This window comes from Talpa occidentalis, unplaced genomic scaffold, assembly GCF_014898055.3.
Source record: "Talpa occidentalis isolate TD23 unplaced genomic scaffold, MPIMG_talOcc4v2.1 talOcc4.2, whole genome shotgun sequence".
Taxonomy (NCBI): domain Eukaryota; kingdom Metazoa; phylum Chordata; class Mammalia; order Eulipotyphla; family Talpidae; genus Talpa; species Talpa occidentalis.
In genome coordinates this window covers 2,413,253-2,432,112 of record NW_023602073.1, presented here as the reverse complement: position 1 = coordinate 2,432,112, position 18,860 = coordinate 2,413,253, and the positions used below count along the sequence as shown (strand labels likewise).

Genomic DNA, 18,860 nt, shown 5'->3' with positions numbered 1-18,860 from the left:
TGCATCCTACGAGCTCCATCGAGCTGGAACCCCTCATGGACACGGGGCCCACACGGCATACAGAGAGCTGGCGAAATGCCAAGCGAAACCCCCAAGGCCATCTATCAGGTTATATACCGGGCCTGTTTAACTCCACCCTCAGTTCCCTCCAATCCTTCCTTCCATGAAGTTTGCATTATGGGATTTATAGTTCCCAGTGTTTAGTCTGGAGTGGGGGGGAGGAGTCCACATAAACCTGTGTAGTGGAGTTTGTGGAGTTTGTTCAGGGCGTCTTTTCTCCCTAACAATTCCCCCTTTCATTTTTTGCCCCCATTTCTATGTTGCTGAAGGTCAGATGTGTATATGCTGGGATTCAGGCTCAGATGATAATTGCTCAGGGTTCCAGTTTAGAACAAAAACCAGTCTCCAGGTTTCGTCAAGTGTGGCAAACAAAAGTCCTCTATTCCTGGAAGAGAATTAAGTCCATGCCAAAAGAAAATCATCGGGAGGCACTAGCCAAAACAAAACAGCAAAAATATCAAAATCACAAGAAGAAAAAAAAATCTTAAAAACTGATTAACTGATCTTAAAGTTCTAGTCCACCTTGATCCCAACTTTATCCAACAATATAGTGAAAATTTTCAAACTAAATCTTTTTTTTTTTTAACTACTTGGTTGTGAACAAAGGAACCTGATTAGGGATTCATGGGAAATAAAAAGTCATTATGTGGTGTGCATTTTCTTCCACGTGGGCAAGTTCTCTGGAAAACATTGAAAGATGAGTCAGGAAAGGCCACAAACTTAAAAGAAGTTATGATGGAGAAACACAGATGGCTGTTTAGCAAGAACAAAAAAAAAAACTAAATCTACTTTTAAACCATTTAACCTATTTTTGCATAAAACATCGGACAGCATAACCAACAGCAGTTTTAGCGGGCTGTGCTGGAATACCCCACATAGGATCAGAGTGAACTCTTGACATCTGGTCTGCGCAGGAACGAAGTTGGTCTCTCCAGAGTCCACCTGGTGTGTCCTCGTCTCAAGGTTTACCAGGTCTTTTGCTTTTTCCTGGTCGTCCAGTCCTGCCAATGGAGGCAGCTTCCTCACCATCTTTGGAGGTCTCTGGAACCCTACAAACAAAAGAGCAGGTTCTCTTCCTGGTTCAGCTCAAATTCAACTGCCTGGAAGAATTCGAATCAAAGCCACCCAGTGGAACATGTTTCCAATTTTCTAGTTTAAGCAAACAAAATTCCCCATTGAAGTTATGCAAAAATACTCTGCCATGAGCACTGAAAATTACTACCACTATTTTTCATACTGTGTTGTTATCAAGGGGAGAGAAAATGCAAACACAAGTTACTCTGCTGGGAAACACAATGCAATATTGCTGCCTATCCTGGTTGGTCAAAATGAGAAAATTTCCTTTGAATCAAAACAAAATGCAAACAAAATTACCAGTATTATTTCAACCAAAACTTAGTAAAAATCAGGTTTCTCTTCACCAGTCTATTCAGTCCTTTGTATGAAATTCTCACTGTCAAAGTTCCATTAATTGGAATCATTTGGGGTATTTTTCTCCAGAAACAATTTCTGCAGATACCAAACCATTGACATACACAGTATTGTGGGACAACAATCAACACAGGCAATTTACATACATAGGTAATGAAAGGTTTTACACAAGTTTCAGAAAACAGTGTTAACATTTCTGTACATGCCGAAGTTTTATCATTTTGCCAAGTTCTGATGCTTCCCTTCCAGTTTTCTTTACTGAGGAAACCAAATAGGACAAATTCTCCCCAGAAGAAAAAGAGAAATTTTGTGGAGTGTCTCAGGTGCTCTACTGAGGTTCCACAAAATTTCCTTTTATCAACCAAATGACAGACTACCAAATTTTACTTCAATTTACATTTCTGGGAACATTTTTTTTTAAGACATTTTTTTTTAAGATTTATTTATTTATACAAGCACTGGGTACAGTCAGAAGCACGGGAGGGTGAGAGAATTCACCAGTCAGAGCAGGGAACAGAACAGGCAGACTGACGAAATACACTGCTGAGGGGAGCAGCGGGCGCACCAGGAGAGGTCTGTGCACCATGTGGGACGCTCACTGGTGGCCGGGGATCGAACTGTGCCCGCAGAGGCTGCAGACAGCTTCGCAGCCCAGCACTCAACCACTGAGCCACCAGGGGAGGCCTGATTTTCCAGGAAGCTTTGTCATAGATATCAGAAAAACAGCAGGAACAACAATATTTAATCTTTATGAAAGCTCCAGTTCAGGTCAGTAATACAATGTCGACACTCAAACCATAACCTTTAGTTCTTCCTCATAACTGGAGATTTTTTTTTAGGCATGTTTTTTTTTTATTTATTTGTTTGTTTGTTTATACATGCACTGGGTACAGTCAGAAGCGCGGGAGGGTGAGAGAATTCACCAGAGCCAGAGCGGGAAGCAGAGCATGGAGATTTTTTTTTTCCAATGTCTATAGGCACCATCTATACCAATTTTAAAACCACTAGAGGCCAAAGCAAGGACACAAGACATACAACATATAGACTGTAGATAACTAAAGACAGCTCTTTAGTTTCACTCATATGCCAAGATGACAAAAACAAGCAAAAAAAAAAAAAAAACAAAAAACCTCAAAGATAAAAAAAAAAGGCAAAGGTTAAAAGGAAATACCAAAATCAAGATTGAAGGCCTTTCTATGTAATAAAAATTAAATTATTAAAGAGAAAGTACTGTCAGCAAAACTGCATGACTTCAGATGTTATTTCCTATCTCCTAAACTTTGAAAGGAAGATTGGTTAAAGCGTATTTGTCATCTCTGAGTTTTTTCAGAAAGTGATTCCTGGATTATCCTGCTACAGTAGCTGGAAAAGAAGACAAGAGAGTAACATAAGTTTTCTCTTTTTTTTTAAATATTTTGGGTCCCCAATGGGTTAACAAGACCAGTGGTTTTTGTCTTTGGGTCAGTTCCTCCTGGGGCTCTTTTAGATCTAGTGGCACCCCTGGGCCCCCTATTCTTCATCTGAACCTTCTCCATGTACTACCATCTGTCTCCTCTCCTCTGTAATTACCTCTTGATTCCTTCTACTCTGTCCATATTCCCTCCTGTCTTCGTCTGAGCCTCTACTCTGTGCTATCATTTGTCTCCTTTCCTCTATCCTGGTTCCAGAACCTTGCACTCCATCAGTATTCTCTCCTGGAACCCTTGTATGAATCATCATGTTGTGGTGTCATCAGCCATCTTTCCTGCCTTCTGTCATTATTTTGTCTCCTATTTACCTGTAATTTGGAACAACTGTACTTCCAATGTCCCTCTTTCCTGCAGTAAGTACACTGATCTCGCCCCAGGGGTTCACTTCTCCTGGGGTGCTCTCCCCATTCTGTCACTTTCTCTGAACCTCTGTCCTGTGCTCCCTCTGTACAAAAAGCATCCAGATTTCAGTCTCCTGTCCTCTCTGTTACTATAAACCCGAAATGCCAAGTCTACCGATTGGGATGGACTCATCTCTGTGACACCATCCACCTTTGCTAACTTTCTCCTCATATCTAGGGCACTATGTGTCATGAATGCCATAGTGATCAGATGAGCATTTGCTGGGGCATCTGGATTTATATCCGGGTGGGTGGTACATCTCTGGATAATTCATTCAAGGAACTCTGATGGATCCTTGTTATCTCTATGTTCAAGCTGTAGAATTTTACTGAAATTTCTTTGCTTGGGAGTTCCCTGCTGCAGTCCTACCAATAAACACTCTTTATAGACCAACATTTCATTCTCCCATTGTTGCGGTCCCAGCTGGGATCTACCACTGGGACAACCATCTCTGGTTCTGGGGATTCTACATCCTGTTGGTGGAGGCAATCAACCCCCTCCCTGGTTTACCTGAAAACCAGTAATACAGAAGTGGGAGACGGAAATAATTAGGCATAAATTAACAAAATGTGAGCAGTGAAGAAGATCCTGTACACATTTGAGAAAATCTACAGCACTCTGATGAAATAAAAACTTGAAAAATAGAAAAACATACTTCCTGTTCACAAATAGAAAAAAATGCAGTATTTTAAAGATGTCACTTTCATCCAAATTGATCTACATATTCAACTTAGTCCCCATCAAATTTTCAGCCAGTTATTTTGTGGATGTCAACAAACTAAACCTAAAGTTCAAAGGAAAAGACAAAGACCCTACAACAGTCAATACAATACTGAAGAAGAACAATGTCAAAGGAGTGATTACCTACCTTTAAGACTCAGTAGAAAGCTAAAGTAATCAAGACAGCGTGGTACTGGCAAAGCAAGTGATAAGTAAACCAGTGAATAAAAACAGGGAGCCTAGAAATAGAGGCACACAAATATATTCAGTTGTTCTTATTCAAAAATGCAAAGGCAATTCAGTGGAGAAAATAGAACCCTTTCAATAAATGGTGGTAGAATATTTTTACATAAAAATATAAATCTAGACATGGACATAAATTTCATAAAAGTTAACACAAATCTGGTCATAAATCTATACGTAAAACACAAAATCATAAAATAATGAGAATTTAACATAGCAAAAAGAAATTTTGTGGCCTTGGGCTTGTTGATGATTTTTTAGATATGAAATGTTATATATCCTCTGCTTAATTATTCGGCAAATCTATAACTGCACTAAACAATAAAAGTCTTTAATGGCCACTTTTCCTTATTCAAAAATATGTTAATTTTGGAACTTATAGATTAGCCAGAAATAATTCTAATTATTCTTAGAAAATATTGTTTAGCCAAATAAGAAAACATTTAAAATCACATATAATTTTTATGGAGAGTTAAACAATGTCAGCCTGTTATATATAGTTCATTTTAATATTCATACATTACAAATTAGATTAATATTTTTTAACGATTTATTTATTTATATACAAGCACTGGGTACAGTCAGAAGCACAGGAGGGTGAGAAGATTCACCAGAGACAGAGCAGGGAACGGAACAGGCAGACTGATGAAATACCCAGTGCTGGGGGAGCAACGGGCGGCAGGAGAGGTCTGTGCACCATGAGACCCTCGCCGGCAGCTGGGGATCGAACCGGTGCTGCAGAGGCTGCAGGCAGCTTCACAGCCCAGTGCTCAACTGCTGCGCCATGAGGGGAGGCCCACAAATTAGATTAATATTATATCTACCGATTTGTATTCTATTCAATTTAGCAACATCGTGTGATTATCTTATGTGTTATTAAATATTTTTTCTAAAACATTGTAACATTGAGCATTTATTTTGTTTCTAATTTTTATCCATACTAAATACCAATATAGTGATTATATATCTAATGTCTCATCATATTTCAAATGAGTTCTTTAAACAAGGGAATGCCTAATTTCAATTGTAATTTATAATTTGAATGGCATTTGCTTTTATTGCTCACAAAATTACATATGAGGAATCAGTCATCTTCAACTCTAACCATCACTAAGCTTTGTCATATTTGACTTATAGAAAACAAAATGAAAAGAATGAGGATATCAAGTAGCTTGGACAAGTATCTTCCTAATTCCAGTTTTCATGAAACTTCTCCAACTAATTAGCATTTAAATTTAAAGCTGATGGGACTCCCTCGTGGTGAAGGGGTTAAGCACCACACTATGAAGCAATCCACAGCCTCTGCAGCCCAAGTTCAATCCCTGGCAGGACAGAGAGATACCCACATGGCACGGCAGACCTCTCCTGTCGCCCACTGCTCCCCTCAGCAGTGTATTTCAGTCAGTCTGCCTGAACACTCCCCTCCATGTATTTCAGTCAGTCTGTCTCTGGTGAATCCTCTCACCCACACCCCCACCCCGCATCTCTGGCCTGTACCCCAGCTCTTGTATGCACAAATAAATAAATCTTTAAAATAATAAATTTAAAGCTGATATTGATATACCAAAGGTTTATAGTCTTATTTACCCAGAATGTTCTATCCAGCACTTAATTCAAGATCTAGGAGAGCAAGAAATCAGCACCATTCTATCAACTTGAGATCATATATCCTTTAACTTAAAAACTTCACTTTTTTTAGATGTATTTTTTATTTATATAAGAACTGGGGAACATGCCAGAGGTGTGGGAGGGAGAGAGGGTTCACCAGAGACAGAGTGGGGAGCAGAACAGGCAGAATGAGTGAAATCCACTGCTGAGGGGAGCAGTGGGAGAGATAGGAGAGGTCTGCCACGCCAAGTGGGTAGCTCCCTAACCAGCCAGGAATCGAACCCATGCTGCAGAGGCTGCAGACAGTCCCACAGCACCGTTCTCAACCCACTGTGCCACCGGCGAGGCACAAAATTTCACTTTTTTTACAAAATAATTTTCAGCACTAACTTATATTGTGTAAGTGAATATGCATTATTTATAGAAGTCTAATAATAAATCTGTGTGCTACCTACTAATCTGGTAGCAATACATAGTACCCCACAGTGACAGAAACTCATTTAGAAAATTGCAGAGAAATCAATGCTAAAATTCAGCGAGTCTAATAAAAATTCATATTGGGTTAAACAATAAAAATGAAAATTGTATTCAGTAAAACACTAAACCTTCATGTTTAAGCTTCTCAGCAGGACTGATAAATTAGAATGACAAGGATAGAGAAAAAGTCAGAAACATAGACATTAGTTAGACTCACTTTTTCATAGAATTCTTTCATAAAAATATTCAATGACAATCTATGCACATTTACAAAAGTGTGTGTGCATATGCATATGTATTTCCCCAAAAAGTCCAAATAATGTCTGCATAAACTTTGTATCTTTTGTTTAACAAGACACAAGTCTGTCTTCAGTCCAGTACTGTGTCTTGGAGAGCTTATATACTTATAATGGTTTGGATTAGGATAGCTTAAACATCCTCCTTGTGTTTAATAAGAACTTATTTTTGAAAATAATTCCTTTTGCTAAAGCTATCCTTTTTGTTTTCTGTGACTGTATACAAAACCATTAGTTTTAGAAATTCATTCTGCAAATTCCATTTTCAGTGAAATTGATAAGGTGCTATGGATGATTGGTTTAGAAGCATCAGTGCTATCAGAAAACACGGTTCTAGTTACATTCCTATTGACAGTCCAATTTTTATGTAAGAAAGACCTGTACCATAACTTCTATGATACAGGACCTTTAAATATATACTCAACATCTTGTGACTGGGGAGAGGATTTTAAGTCAAAAATACCCTCAAAAAGATATTTTCATCTATATTTGCTCATATTTCTATAGGGTTCTTTATTGTAATTAAAGCAAGAGTATATATCAAAATTGTTCTGAATCTCTGAATATTTAAATGTGGTTGTAGGTTCCTACTGCCCTTGTGGGGTTTTATTTCTCAGGCTCTGATTACTGAAAGATATTGGGAGAAAATGAACTAGGTAATTTATAATCATTTATATAACTAGGTAAGCAGCACAAAAACAAGACTAGGTTGGAGGACTGTGGGTGCTTTGATGGTAGGAAAACTATGGTACCACACCTGTGGCGAGAAATCCTATATCCTGTAAAAAAAATTAGGATGTAAAATAATTATACATCATCAATAAATTTCCAGTATTCGTGGGTAGTTAGAACAGCTTATGTTTAAAAAAAAAATAAAGATTAGTGCTGTAATCCATTGTAATCAAATAATCTCCCAGAGGACATAATGCAATTGTATCTAAGAACTATAAACTAGGAAATATTACTTTAAAACAAATACATTAAAGTGCACTATAGCAGAAAGATTGTTTTGGGAGTAAAAATATGTTGAAACAAGATATTTGGATGCCTCTGGATTTCTATGTTTTAAGTAAAAGTTAGCCGTAGAGTAGCTAACATTTTGCTAGACCACGTAAGGCTTGTGACTTAAAGCAGATGATAGAATTTGAGATAACTAAAAGCATCTTGAAAGTGAGGGTACATCCAATAAATGCAAAGCCTAGCAAAATAAGTGCCCCAATTTTGTTGATTTTGATTTTCACTTTCTTATAGTTATTCTTTTTCCTGGTCCCTTATTTAAGTTTTCTAGATTCCTGCTACAAGTGAGACCATCCAGTATTTTTCTTTTTCTTTCTGGCTTATTTCGCTGAGCATGATCCCTTCCAACGCCATCCATGTTGCTGCAAATGGCATGAGTTTATCTTTTTTGAATGCTGAGTAATATTCCATGGTGTATATGGACCACCTCTTCTTGATCCAGGCATCTATTTTTGGGCATTTGGGTTGTTTCCAAAGCTTAGCTATTGTAAACAGTGCTGCTATAAACATAGGGGTGCAGGTGCTCTTTGGAATTGATGTTTCTGTGTCCTTTGGGTAAATACCTAGGAGTGGAATTGCTGGATCATATGGAAGCTCCATCTTTAGCAGGTCGAGAAATCTCCACACAGCTCTCCATAGTGGTTGGACCAGTTTGCACTCCCACCAGCAGTGCAGGAGAGTTCCTTTCTCTCCACACCCTCGCCAACATTTGTTGTTGCTAGTTTTTTTAATATGTGCCATTCTCACTGGTGTAAGATGCTATCTCATGGTAGTTTTGATTTGCATTTCCCTGATGACAAGTGATGTTGAACATTTTTTCATATGCCTGTTGGCCATTTGCATTTCCTCTTCAGAGAAGTTTCTTTTTAGCTCTTCTGCCCATTTTTTGACTGGGTTATTTTCTTTGTTGTTGTTGAGTCTCATCAGCTCTTTGCAGATTTTTGTGATCAGTCCTTTATCATTAGTGTTGTGTGCAAAAATGTTCTCCCAGACAGTGGGGTTTCTCTTTGTTTTTTGTTATTGTCTCTTTTGCTGTGCAGAAGCTCTTTGATTTTCACTTTGTAAAATCCTGTATTGTAAATCCTGTATTGTAAATCCATCAGGTCCTGGGATTTTGTTTTTGGGGAGGTTTTTGATTACCATTTCAATTTCGCTTCTTGTGACTGGTCTGTTTAGGTGTTCTGTTTCTTCTTTATCTAGCTTTGGGTGATTGTAGAGATTTAGAAATTTGTCCATCTCTTCTAGGTTGTTGAACTTGTTTGCATATAACTGTTCATAGTAGTTTCTGATTATTCTTTTGATTTCTGCTGTGTCTGTTGTGATTTCTCCTCTTTCATTTATGATCCTGTTTATTTGTGCTTTCTCCATTTTTTCCTTTGTGAGCCTATTTTGTCTACTTTCTTTATTTTTTTGAAGAACCAGCTCTTGGTTCCATTGATCTTTGGGATTTTTTTTTAGTTTCAATTTCATTTATTTCTGCTTTGGTTTTATTATTTCTTTTCTTCTACTGGTTTTGGGGTTTTTTTGTTGTTCTTTTTCTAGATCTTTGAGCTTCAAGATTAGATTGTTTCTTTGAGTTCTTTCTTGTTAATTTTTTTTTAAAGATTTATTTATTTATTTATTTATTTATTTATACAAGCACTGGGCACAGTCAGAAGAGCGGGAGGGTGAGAGAATTCACCAGAGCCAGAGCGGGGAGCAGAGCAGGCAGAAGGACCGAAGCACACTGCTGAGGGGAGCAGCGGGTGTTGGGAGAGGTCTGCGCGCCATGTGGGACGCTCGCTGGAGGCCGGGATCGAACCGGTGCTGCAGAGGCTGCGGGCAGCTGCACAGCGCGCGACTCAACCGCCTGCGCCACCAGGGGAGGCCCCAAATCTTGTCTTTCATCATCTAACACACTCTAGTTCTCAGTGGAGACTTAGTGTCCAACGAATAGACTGAAGTGTGGAGAAAAGACGCCTCCTCTTCCCTCCCCTTGAGGTGGCACGACAGGCTGGGCTCCCCTCCGGGCTCCTCCTGGGCGTCCCTCTCGGGGGTGAGGCCTGCTCTGCGGGTGTCGGTGTCTGCGGCCTCGCCCTGCCCGTGGCCTGGTCTGTAAAGTCGGTGGCCTCGTCTCCGCCCCTCCTGGTTGGTCTCCTAGACCGTCTCCCACCCCCAGGCCCTGCCCCGCCTCTCTCATCCTCACACCCCAGGTCCTGCATGGAGAGGCCGCCGACCCCGGGCCCACCTCAGAGCGGGGACGGGCGTATCTTCGGGGTCTCGCGGGTTCTGGACGACTAGGTGACTTTGGGCGCCTCTGGGGCTGCTCCCCGGGGCGGGGCACCCTGGGTGGGGCCGGCCCACCCGTGCCCAAGGACCCTCGGTGCGGCAGGAAGGTGGCCGACTGGTGCTGCCCAGAGCCCATGCAGAGACTGCCCCGCCAGAGCCTCCTGTCGGGAGGGCCCCTCCTGGAGAGCCTGCGGCGTAGCGACTGATTTGGGTAACTGCAGAATCTGAACGGGACAGAGAGTCCACCGCGGCCCTGTCTCCGTGTCTTTCCCCGTGGACGCGCGCTCTGCCGCCTGCTCGGGTGTGATGCTTCGGGAGCCAGGGGTAGGGAGCCTGGGGTCTTGGTTCCCACAGGTGGGTCCATGGCTGTGCTCATCCCTTCTACCACCACCTCCTGGTGTGAGCCACGTTTCTGGTCTTGTGGCGCCTCTTTCTCAGTTTTTTCTGCTCTGGACCTTGAGGCTCTCATCTTGCAGAGGGAATAATAATGGCACCAATTTGAAAGACGGCTTGGGAGTTGCTTAGAAATCATAACACACTTATCCCAGGACCCAGGCTGTGCCCCATGGTGTTCAGCCACAGGAGCTGCGAACTCACATCCATGATACCACGGATGCTGACACGGCTTGACACGCGCCTGAAACCGGGAAGCATCTGCGATTTCCTTCAGGAGGGGAAGGGACAAGGCTGGTGCAAGCAGACAGTGCAGTGCTGATGACGGCTCCAAGCATGACGTCACCAGGTCACGAGCAGGTGGGGAGCCAAGTGAAATGCCTACCGCAAAGGGAAAGAAGCCAATGGGAAATGCTCTGCACGCCTGATGCCAACTATACCTGTTCTGCAGACAGCAAAGCCACACAGGCAACAAAATGGCCCGAGGCGTCCAGGGCTGAGGGTGGGGGATCTTAGAGTAGTGTCGCAGTTCTCTGGGATGCTATGATGATGGAAATAGGATACAGACAAAGGGACAGCTAACAAGTTAACTAGCCAACCAACAAGATGACTACTTTAACTAGCTATCTACCTAACCAGCTGACTGATGAGCTCACTCATGGATGCCAATTTGCTGAATAACTCGCTAATGTTAAACTAGCTGACTAGCTAGCTACCTAAACAACCATCTGGCTGACTGATAAATGAGGTGACTAGCAAACTCACTAGTAACATAACAGACCAGTTTAACTAGTTGATGACCCAGCTAACCTGCTAGTTACTTGGATGACTAGTAAACTAGACACCTAGTTTGCTAAGCAGCTATCTAACTAGCTGAATAAATTAACTAGCTGGCTAACCTGCTAACTAAGTAGGTAACTAGCCGACCACCTGCTACTAGCTAACCTGTTAACTAGCTACCTCACCACCTAGTTAACTAGCTGACAAATGTGCTAACCAGAAAACGAGTCCATTAGCGAACCAGCTAACTAACTTACCAATTATTTAAAGTAGCTGAAAAACTGGCTCCAAACCTTATTCACGGGGGGGGGGGGGTCCTGCAAGCTCTGGAGGCTCTGGGTGGAATCTTCCCTCTCTCACTTCCTCCCAGCAGGCACTGCTAGCCCCACTGACCTGCCCTCTGAAATGAGAGCCACCAGAGCCTCCCTGGAGCCACAAGGAGTTAAATCTCAGCATGATAAAGCAAACCACAGCCACTGCAGCACCACTTCAATCCCAGGCAGGGAGCTGACCGCACATGGCAGCAGACCTCTCCTGTCTGGCCCGCTGCTCCCCGCAGCAGTGGATTACAGTGAGTCCACCAGTTCTGCTCCCCAGTCTGTCTCAGTGAATCCTCTCACCCCTGCCTCTGGCCTACACACCAGCTCTAGTATGCACAAATAAATGAATCCCAAAAAAAATAAAAAATGAGACCCACTATTTATTAGGGTCTATTGTGCTGTAGGCCTTTAGAAATCATTTTATTTCCTTTCATAACACTGCTATAAGACAGATTTTATTAGCAACATTTTAACTGAGGACGAAATGGTGACCCAGACAAATTACATGACACAAGACAAGCTGGGCTCTGCGATCACGCTCTGATGACCCAGGAGAGAAGGATCCCACGAATAGTCACCACCTGGCCTCTGCAGACCTGAGGTGATGTGCAGAAGTGTCTATCGGTGAGTTCTCATTGGTGAAATGGCAGAAAGCTGGTGTCTGAAGCTATTTCCCTTCAAACATGACCCTGAAGGCCATTTGTCAACACACAGCAGACACTGTGCTCAGCCAGCGTGGCTACAAGCGTCCTCTAGGGGAAGGGATGTGACTGACTTCTCGGGAAACCCAATAATGACCAAAGTATTTCTTGCTGAACACAGCAGAGAGCGTGGTGGTGTCCATCCCCTAAGGCGACAGTGATGGGTTATGGCAAACACTGATTTGAAAAACAGACGCTGCACACATTAAAAATAGATCTGACATGAGACCAGCAGCCCCCTCCTGGGGCTCTCTATAAAGACTACACAAACCCCATCTGACGGGACACACACACCCCTTTCGTCACTGCTTGTAAAAGCCAAGCTTTGGAAACATCCTGAGGGCCCAACAACAGACGAGTGGATTCAGACACGGTCTGCAGACACACTGGAATACTACTTGGCTGCAAGCAGGATGAACTCTTGTTTTCTGAAAACGTGCATGGGACTGGAGGGAATTACACGACGCAGGACACGGCAGAATAAGTCAGGAGCTGGACACACAGACACGGAAGACGGCACACATCTGTGGACGATAAAGAGACAGAGAAAGAGCCACACAGAGCAACCCAAACAAATCCTTGACATCTGACTGCAACACTGGGGCTGCCAGAGGAGAAAGGGAGGAGCTGGGAAGAGAAAAAGGGGTGAAGAGGCAAATGGTGGAGGGTTCCTGGGGCTTTGGTCATGGACGTGGCAGGGTAACTGACAGCCGAGAGGGGACACTTGTCCTTGGGCGACCAACACAGCGCTGTCGGCCGAGGACACCACTGCAAGCACAACAAACACACAGAAGAAAAACCTGAGCGGTAAAGAAAATTCCTGAAAAGGCTCCCACACTTTGACAGAGACACCATCTGCCCTCAGTACTTTTCAACATAAGGCCGGGAACATTCCCGAGGCTGTTCCTAGCACGTCCACAGGATTCAGATGTCGAAACCTCAGAAAGGGATCGTCAGGAACTTTCAGAACAACATGGGTGATAAGTAGGCTCGCGAAATCCTCCAGTGAAGAAGAAAACACGAACACATGAAGAGGATGATGTGACATGACAAAAAGGGAATGCGTCCCGGCATGCAAACTATTTCGCTGTAATAAAAACAAACATTTCAGCATCGCACATGGAAGAGAGCCCGGGAAAAGCACATCACGATCCCACAAAATGCAGCAAACATTTCTGAAATATCCAACGTTCTGTAGCAATAAAAGCGATGAGGGCTTCCGATTCCCAGTTAGGAGGCGGCCAAGGACAACTCTCCTTACTCGCCCAAGTCTAGGTTCCTCCAACAGCAGCCGCCTCTTCTGTTCTACGTCCGATGCCAATGAGATCAAAGTCTTATTCCTGAGGTGCACGGGTGGAGAGGTGGGTGCCATGTCTACTGTGGCCCCAGGACTGGTCCCCTGGGTCTGTCCCTAAATAAGGTGGTGACGCCATCGCCGGCAACAGGTGGGTGGAAAGGTCTGAGGATGTCAGGTACAGACCATTCACCACAGCCCCTGACTGATGGGGCCCTTCAGCCGCGGCCCGAAACATGGAGGCCCCCAAGGAGCTGTGAACACGCAGAAAGCAGCAGAGACACCAGCAGAGAGGAGGACCACTTTTTGAAACAGGGGCGCACAGCACTCTGAGTCCAGAGAGCCGCCTAAAAGGCCCAAAACCACAACCAAGGGCTGTAGCAACACAACACCCACAGGGCAGGGGCCTACGGGCTACAGCCTGACACAGGACAGCGCCCGATGAGAGGACAGGTCACTGTCCGTGGGTTCTCACCCGCGCACACAATTGCCAGAGACCTCAGGCTCCAGGAGCCACCACCATGGGGTTTATCTTACAAACAGGGGAAACGAGCTCACTGTAGCCACAGGTGGTGGCTGCTCACCCAGGTACCATCAGTGATGGCCACCACCACTGTGCTCAGCCAGCGTGGCTACAAGCGTCCTCTAGGGGAAGGGATGTGACTGACTTCCAGGTCACCAGGAGGCCTGGATAGCACTGGCCAGTAATGATGGCCACTACTGATCCACAGAGGCGGTGTCAGAGACATCCCAGTGTTCACAGCACTTTGTGAGCGAGCTGTTGGGTTACACCAGCAACACGCAGCTCCTTGAGACACCAGGCCCAGGGCCTCTGGGGTCCTCACAGGCCAGGTCAGAGACAGGCCCCAGGCCCCGTGTGTGACCGAGTCCTTGGCCGCTCTTCCCTCCTCGGAGGGCGGCTGCTGGATGCTGCTTTTCCTCTTTCTTCCGAGGCCAGGAATGGAGTCTTCCCCTTCTTCCTTCTTCCTTCCGGGGGTGGCGTCGTCTCTCTTCTTCAGGGATAAAGTCATCTCTGCTTCCCTCGGGGGCTCTCCCATCTCCCTCTGACCCTGGCTTACATCATCTCTCGGGGTGCGCCCCCACAAGTCTGACTGGGCCCTGTAGCACCAATCAGCTCAAGGCTCGCACCTGATTGGCCCATTGCAAACGGCAGTTACTGGGCTCTGAGGAGCAACTGGCACCACCGACCTGGCAGGAGTTGCGGGGTGAGAGGACACCCACGCTCCTGCTGGCTCCCACAGCTGAGGCGGCTGGTTCCGGTCACATTCTGAGGAGACTGTGAAGTTAGCCGACCAGATATGGCACCGACCTGGAGCTACAGAACTCTGCACCATTAAGGAGATAGACCCTGGGGACTGCCCTGCTGATGCTGCTGCCCTCACCACGGCACGGAGGGCACAGAGGACACCAAGGGTGCAGTGGAGGCCCAGCACATAAGTGACTTACAAAGGAGAATGTTTCAAAGAAGGATCGTTTGACAAACACAAGACTATAAATGGATGAAAAAGGAACATACCCAACACAAGAAACTGAAAGAGCCGAGCTTGACATAATAAAGGTCCCTGTGAAAAATCCACAGCAGACACTCAATTGTGGGGAAAAAAGACACCTTTATTCTTTCAGATGAAAAAGTTACTATTACCATTTCTATTTCACACAGTAGAAGTCAGTAAGTAAAACCATCCCATGCTAGGGGCCTCCCTGGTGGTGCAAGAGTTTAAGTCTCAGCACTACAAAGCTAGCCACAGCAGCACGAGTTCAATCCGCGGCCAGGGAGCCACCCAATTGGCGCAGCAGAGAGAGCTTGTCTTGCCTGCTGCTCCCCTCAGCAGTGTATTTCAGTAGATCAGACTGATCTGCTCCCTACTCTGTCTCTGGTGATTCCTCTCACCCCCCACACTTCTGGCCTGTACCCCAGTTCTGGTATGCATAAATAACTAAAACTTTTTTAAAGGATTTATTTATTTATGCATACAGGAACTGGGGTACAGGCCAGAGGTGTGGGGGGTGAGAGGATTCACCAGAGACAGAGTGGGGAACAGAACAGGCAGACCAACTGACATATACCGCTGAGGGGAGCAGTGGGCAAGTCAGGAGAGGTCTGCTGCGCCACGAGGGTTGCTTCCTGGCTGGCAGGGGATCGAACTCGTGCTGCAGAGGCTGCAGATAGTTTCACAGTGCTGCGCTTACCTTAACCCCTTGCACCACCAGGGAGGTCCAAATAAATAAAACTTTGGGAAAAAAAAAAAAAAAACAACTACCCCACGCTACAAAAAACAAACTGCATCCACAGCTACATGGACAGCAGGAACAAAACCTGTGCTGAGGTGGCACAATGTTACATTCAGGGAGAAAGTGATACACACACTCACTGTGAAAGATTGTCATTTGTCGGGCCTCCCAGGTGGCGCAGCAGTTGAGCGCTGGGTTGCGAAGCTGCCCGCGGCCTCTGCGGCGCCGGTTCGATCCCCGGCTGCTCCCCGGCCACCTAAGGAGGGTCCCACATGGCGCGCAGACCTCTCCTGCCGCCCGCTGCTCCCCTCAGCAGTGTACTTTGGTCCTTCTGCCTGCTCTGCTCCCTGCACTGGCTCTGGTGAATTCTCTCGCCCTCCCGGCTTCTGACTGTACCCAGTGTATGTATAAACCAAACAAACAAACAAACAAATAGATAAATAAGACATGCCTCTAGAAAATTAAAAAAAAAAAAAGAAAGATTGTCCTTTGTCATCAGAGACAAAGCAGAGCTCATCCTCTCTAAATAAAAACAGGAAAGGCGGAAAATATGGTGAGACTCACTGACTTATAAAATAAGTATTTGAGATTCAATGATACCACAATTCTGACGCAACTTGAGAAAAAAGAATAAGTTTTGTCTGTAGTAAATATGACTCAAAAAACACCTCCTCTCATTCTCATACATGTGGAGTGTTGACTAATTACCAGATTCACTGCTGCTGTAACTGCTGTGAACCTAACGACTTCAGAAAAGCACAAATCTGACACAGATGCAATCAGAATGAGAAACTGCGCCGGCCACGCACACACAGCAGGATCTGAAGGCACTGACTCCTGGGATGGCTGCTGGGGAATCACACATCTCAGGAGGCACAATGGACACAAGCGAATGAACGTGATTACCCCTCCAACGAAAGCAAGGCCATCTCAAAAAACACAGAAAAAACAATCGACAGCATCTTACCTCCACTCCTGAAACAGAGCTCAACATGCCAGGTATAGAAGGAAAATACCTCAGCACAATAAAGGCCGAGCATGACCAACCCACAGTCAGCATCGCTCTGTTGCCCATCGGGTGGGTTCTTGAGTCCCAGAGACTGAGGAATAATCACTGACACACTGGACTGAAGATTAGCAAGCAATAAGCAAGAGACTCCTGGCAGCAGGAGGTGGTGCAAGGGAGGAGCCTGTTACTGTTGGGGGTAGGTTTCCTTCATCATCTCTCATGGGGACACTTCCTGAGCTGGTGCTTTTCCACTGCCACCCTCTGCCTCATTGCCTGGCTTGGCCACCTAGAAGTGTGAAGCCACCACGAGCTGCTTTGTGCCTCCACATGCCTCTTGTGCTTACCAGCCCCTGCTTGCTTGCTCGGTGCCCAGCAGCCTCTGCCTGTCAGCTTTCAGCTCCCTCGAGCACCAGCCTTAGCCTGCGATCTTACAACCAGCCCTTGCCAGCAGCTTGCAGCCAGCTCCTGCAGGCCAGCTCTCCACCAGCCAGAGCTCTGCCCCCTCAACTCCATGGGGAAAAACTGAAAGATTTTATTTTAGATCAGAAATAAAACAAGGATGTTCATCTCACCCACGTATTCAATGAAGAACTGGAAGTCCAACCTGAAGCAGGACCTAGTGACAGTCATGAAAAAGCAAAGGGGAAGGAGGAAGTAACACTGTAACAATGTTCGCTGGCAGATTAGACACAGGACATCACAAAGACGCCAGCAAGAAGTGATTAGAAATAATACATGAAGCCAGGAAAGGGAAGTCTACAGAATGAACATGCAGAGATCGTGCACATTTCCATGCACAATAAACAATCTAGTGAAAGAGAAATGGGGAAAATCCCATCTCAATCCAAAATAATTAAATACCTAGGAATGAATTTAGCCAAGAGAGTGAAACGCCTTTACTCTACTCAACACCATTTCCACTGAAGGGCATATTCCCAAACCCGGTTATGAAGCCAGCCTTCCCACTCCTGGGAGAACGCAGAAGACACAGCCCTGAAGGACAAGAAACCTTGATTTATTTTTAAAAAGCAAATAAAAAAAATTGTGAGTCCGTCCAAGTGTTCAACTGTAAATGAATGAAAAGGGAGAGATGAGACATCTCTGAGGTGAAAGACCAAGACTGTTTAACAGGATACTTGTAATGAAAAATACACCCTACTGTCTCCATAACTCTCAGGAAAAAGAGCCATTAAGAGAGTATAGACACAACTCATGCGCGGAAGAGAAAGCAAACAGTGAAGGCATCACAGCACACGCATGACCGAGCACTCCGCTGGAAAGTACGGGGGAACTGCTGTGACTGTCTCCCATGGGAAAGTCATGGTGAGCTAGAAGCGAACGGAGCAAATGTTCATGGGAACATGAATAAGAAGGGGAAGACGCTGCCTCAGGAGTTACGGGGGCTGGGGGAGGGGAGTTTAATCATTCCAGACAGGCTCCCCAGTGATGTGATGGGCGTATCTCTCCAGTCCCGTGTGTCTTAAATAAAAGCAATAGCAATAGAACAGCAAAGTAACAGAACTTGAAGTAAAAAGTTCATGGCAAATGCAGTTCCTCACATTGTATCAGGGTCAAAATGGCAAATATTACCCTTTTTTTGAACAGTTGTTATATACTAGATATTACTGGACTAGGTTTTAATGAATACAAATTTTTTTTTAAAGATTTACTTATTTGGGGCCTCCCTGGTGGCGCAAGGGATTAACACCCAACCTGTGAAGCTATCCTCAGCCACTGCAGCACGAGTTCGATCCCCGGCCAGGGGATCCCCTTTGGCCATCGGGGAGGACCCCAAAAATGTTTGGAAAAAACTAATATTCATCCTATCAGAATATTTAAACACCAATAAACTGTAGAAGTTGGGTTTTTCCCAGTTTATCAGAAAGAGTATACACAGATAAATGTCCTGACAACCTTAAAAGAATGTACACAGCAGGGTTCTGAACTAAGTGGAAACATACTAACAGTTAACAGCAGAGAATGCAGAAAACACAAATACTACACTGATGCTAGATATTAGTGAAAGAGAAACCATGGACATTTTCATTATCATTGAAATTAGGAATTTTTCAATTGAGGAAGTCACAAACACATACATACGGACATGCCTATTACAAAG

The 18,860-nt window shown here is 44.6% G+C and overlaps 1 protein-coding gene across 4 annotated transcripts in view; it reads right to left on the bottom strand.

Annotated features, from left to right (window-relative positions):
* Positions 1–295: 295 nt before the first annotated feature.
* LOC119253253 (zinc finger protein 345-like) overlaps positions 296–18,860 on the bottom strand; it is a 61,023-nt gene continuing 42,458 nt past the window's right edge. For 3 of the 4 annotated variants that reach the window (XR_008552967.1, XR_008552965.1, XR_008552966.1), the window contains one exon: positions 1,074–1,109. Coding sequence is in view for 1 of the 4 variants with exons in the window: in XM_054698287.1 (XP_054554262.1) it covers positions 781–1,109 (329 nt within the window). In the remaining 3 variants the exon portion in view is untranslated. Of the gene's footprint in view, positions 1,110–18,860 lie in introns of all 4 variants that reach the window. The other variant, XM_054698287.1, reaches the window with a different exon arrangement.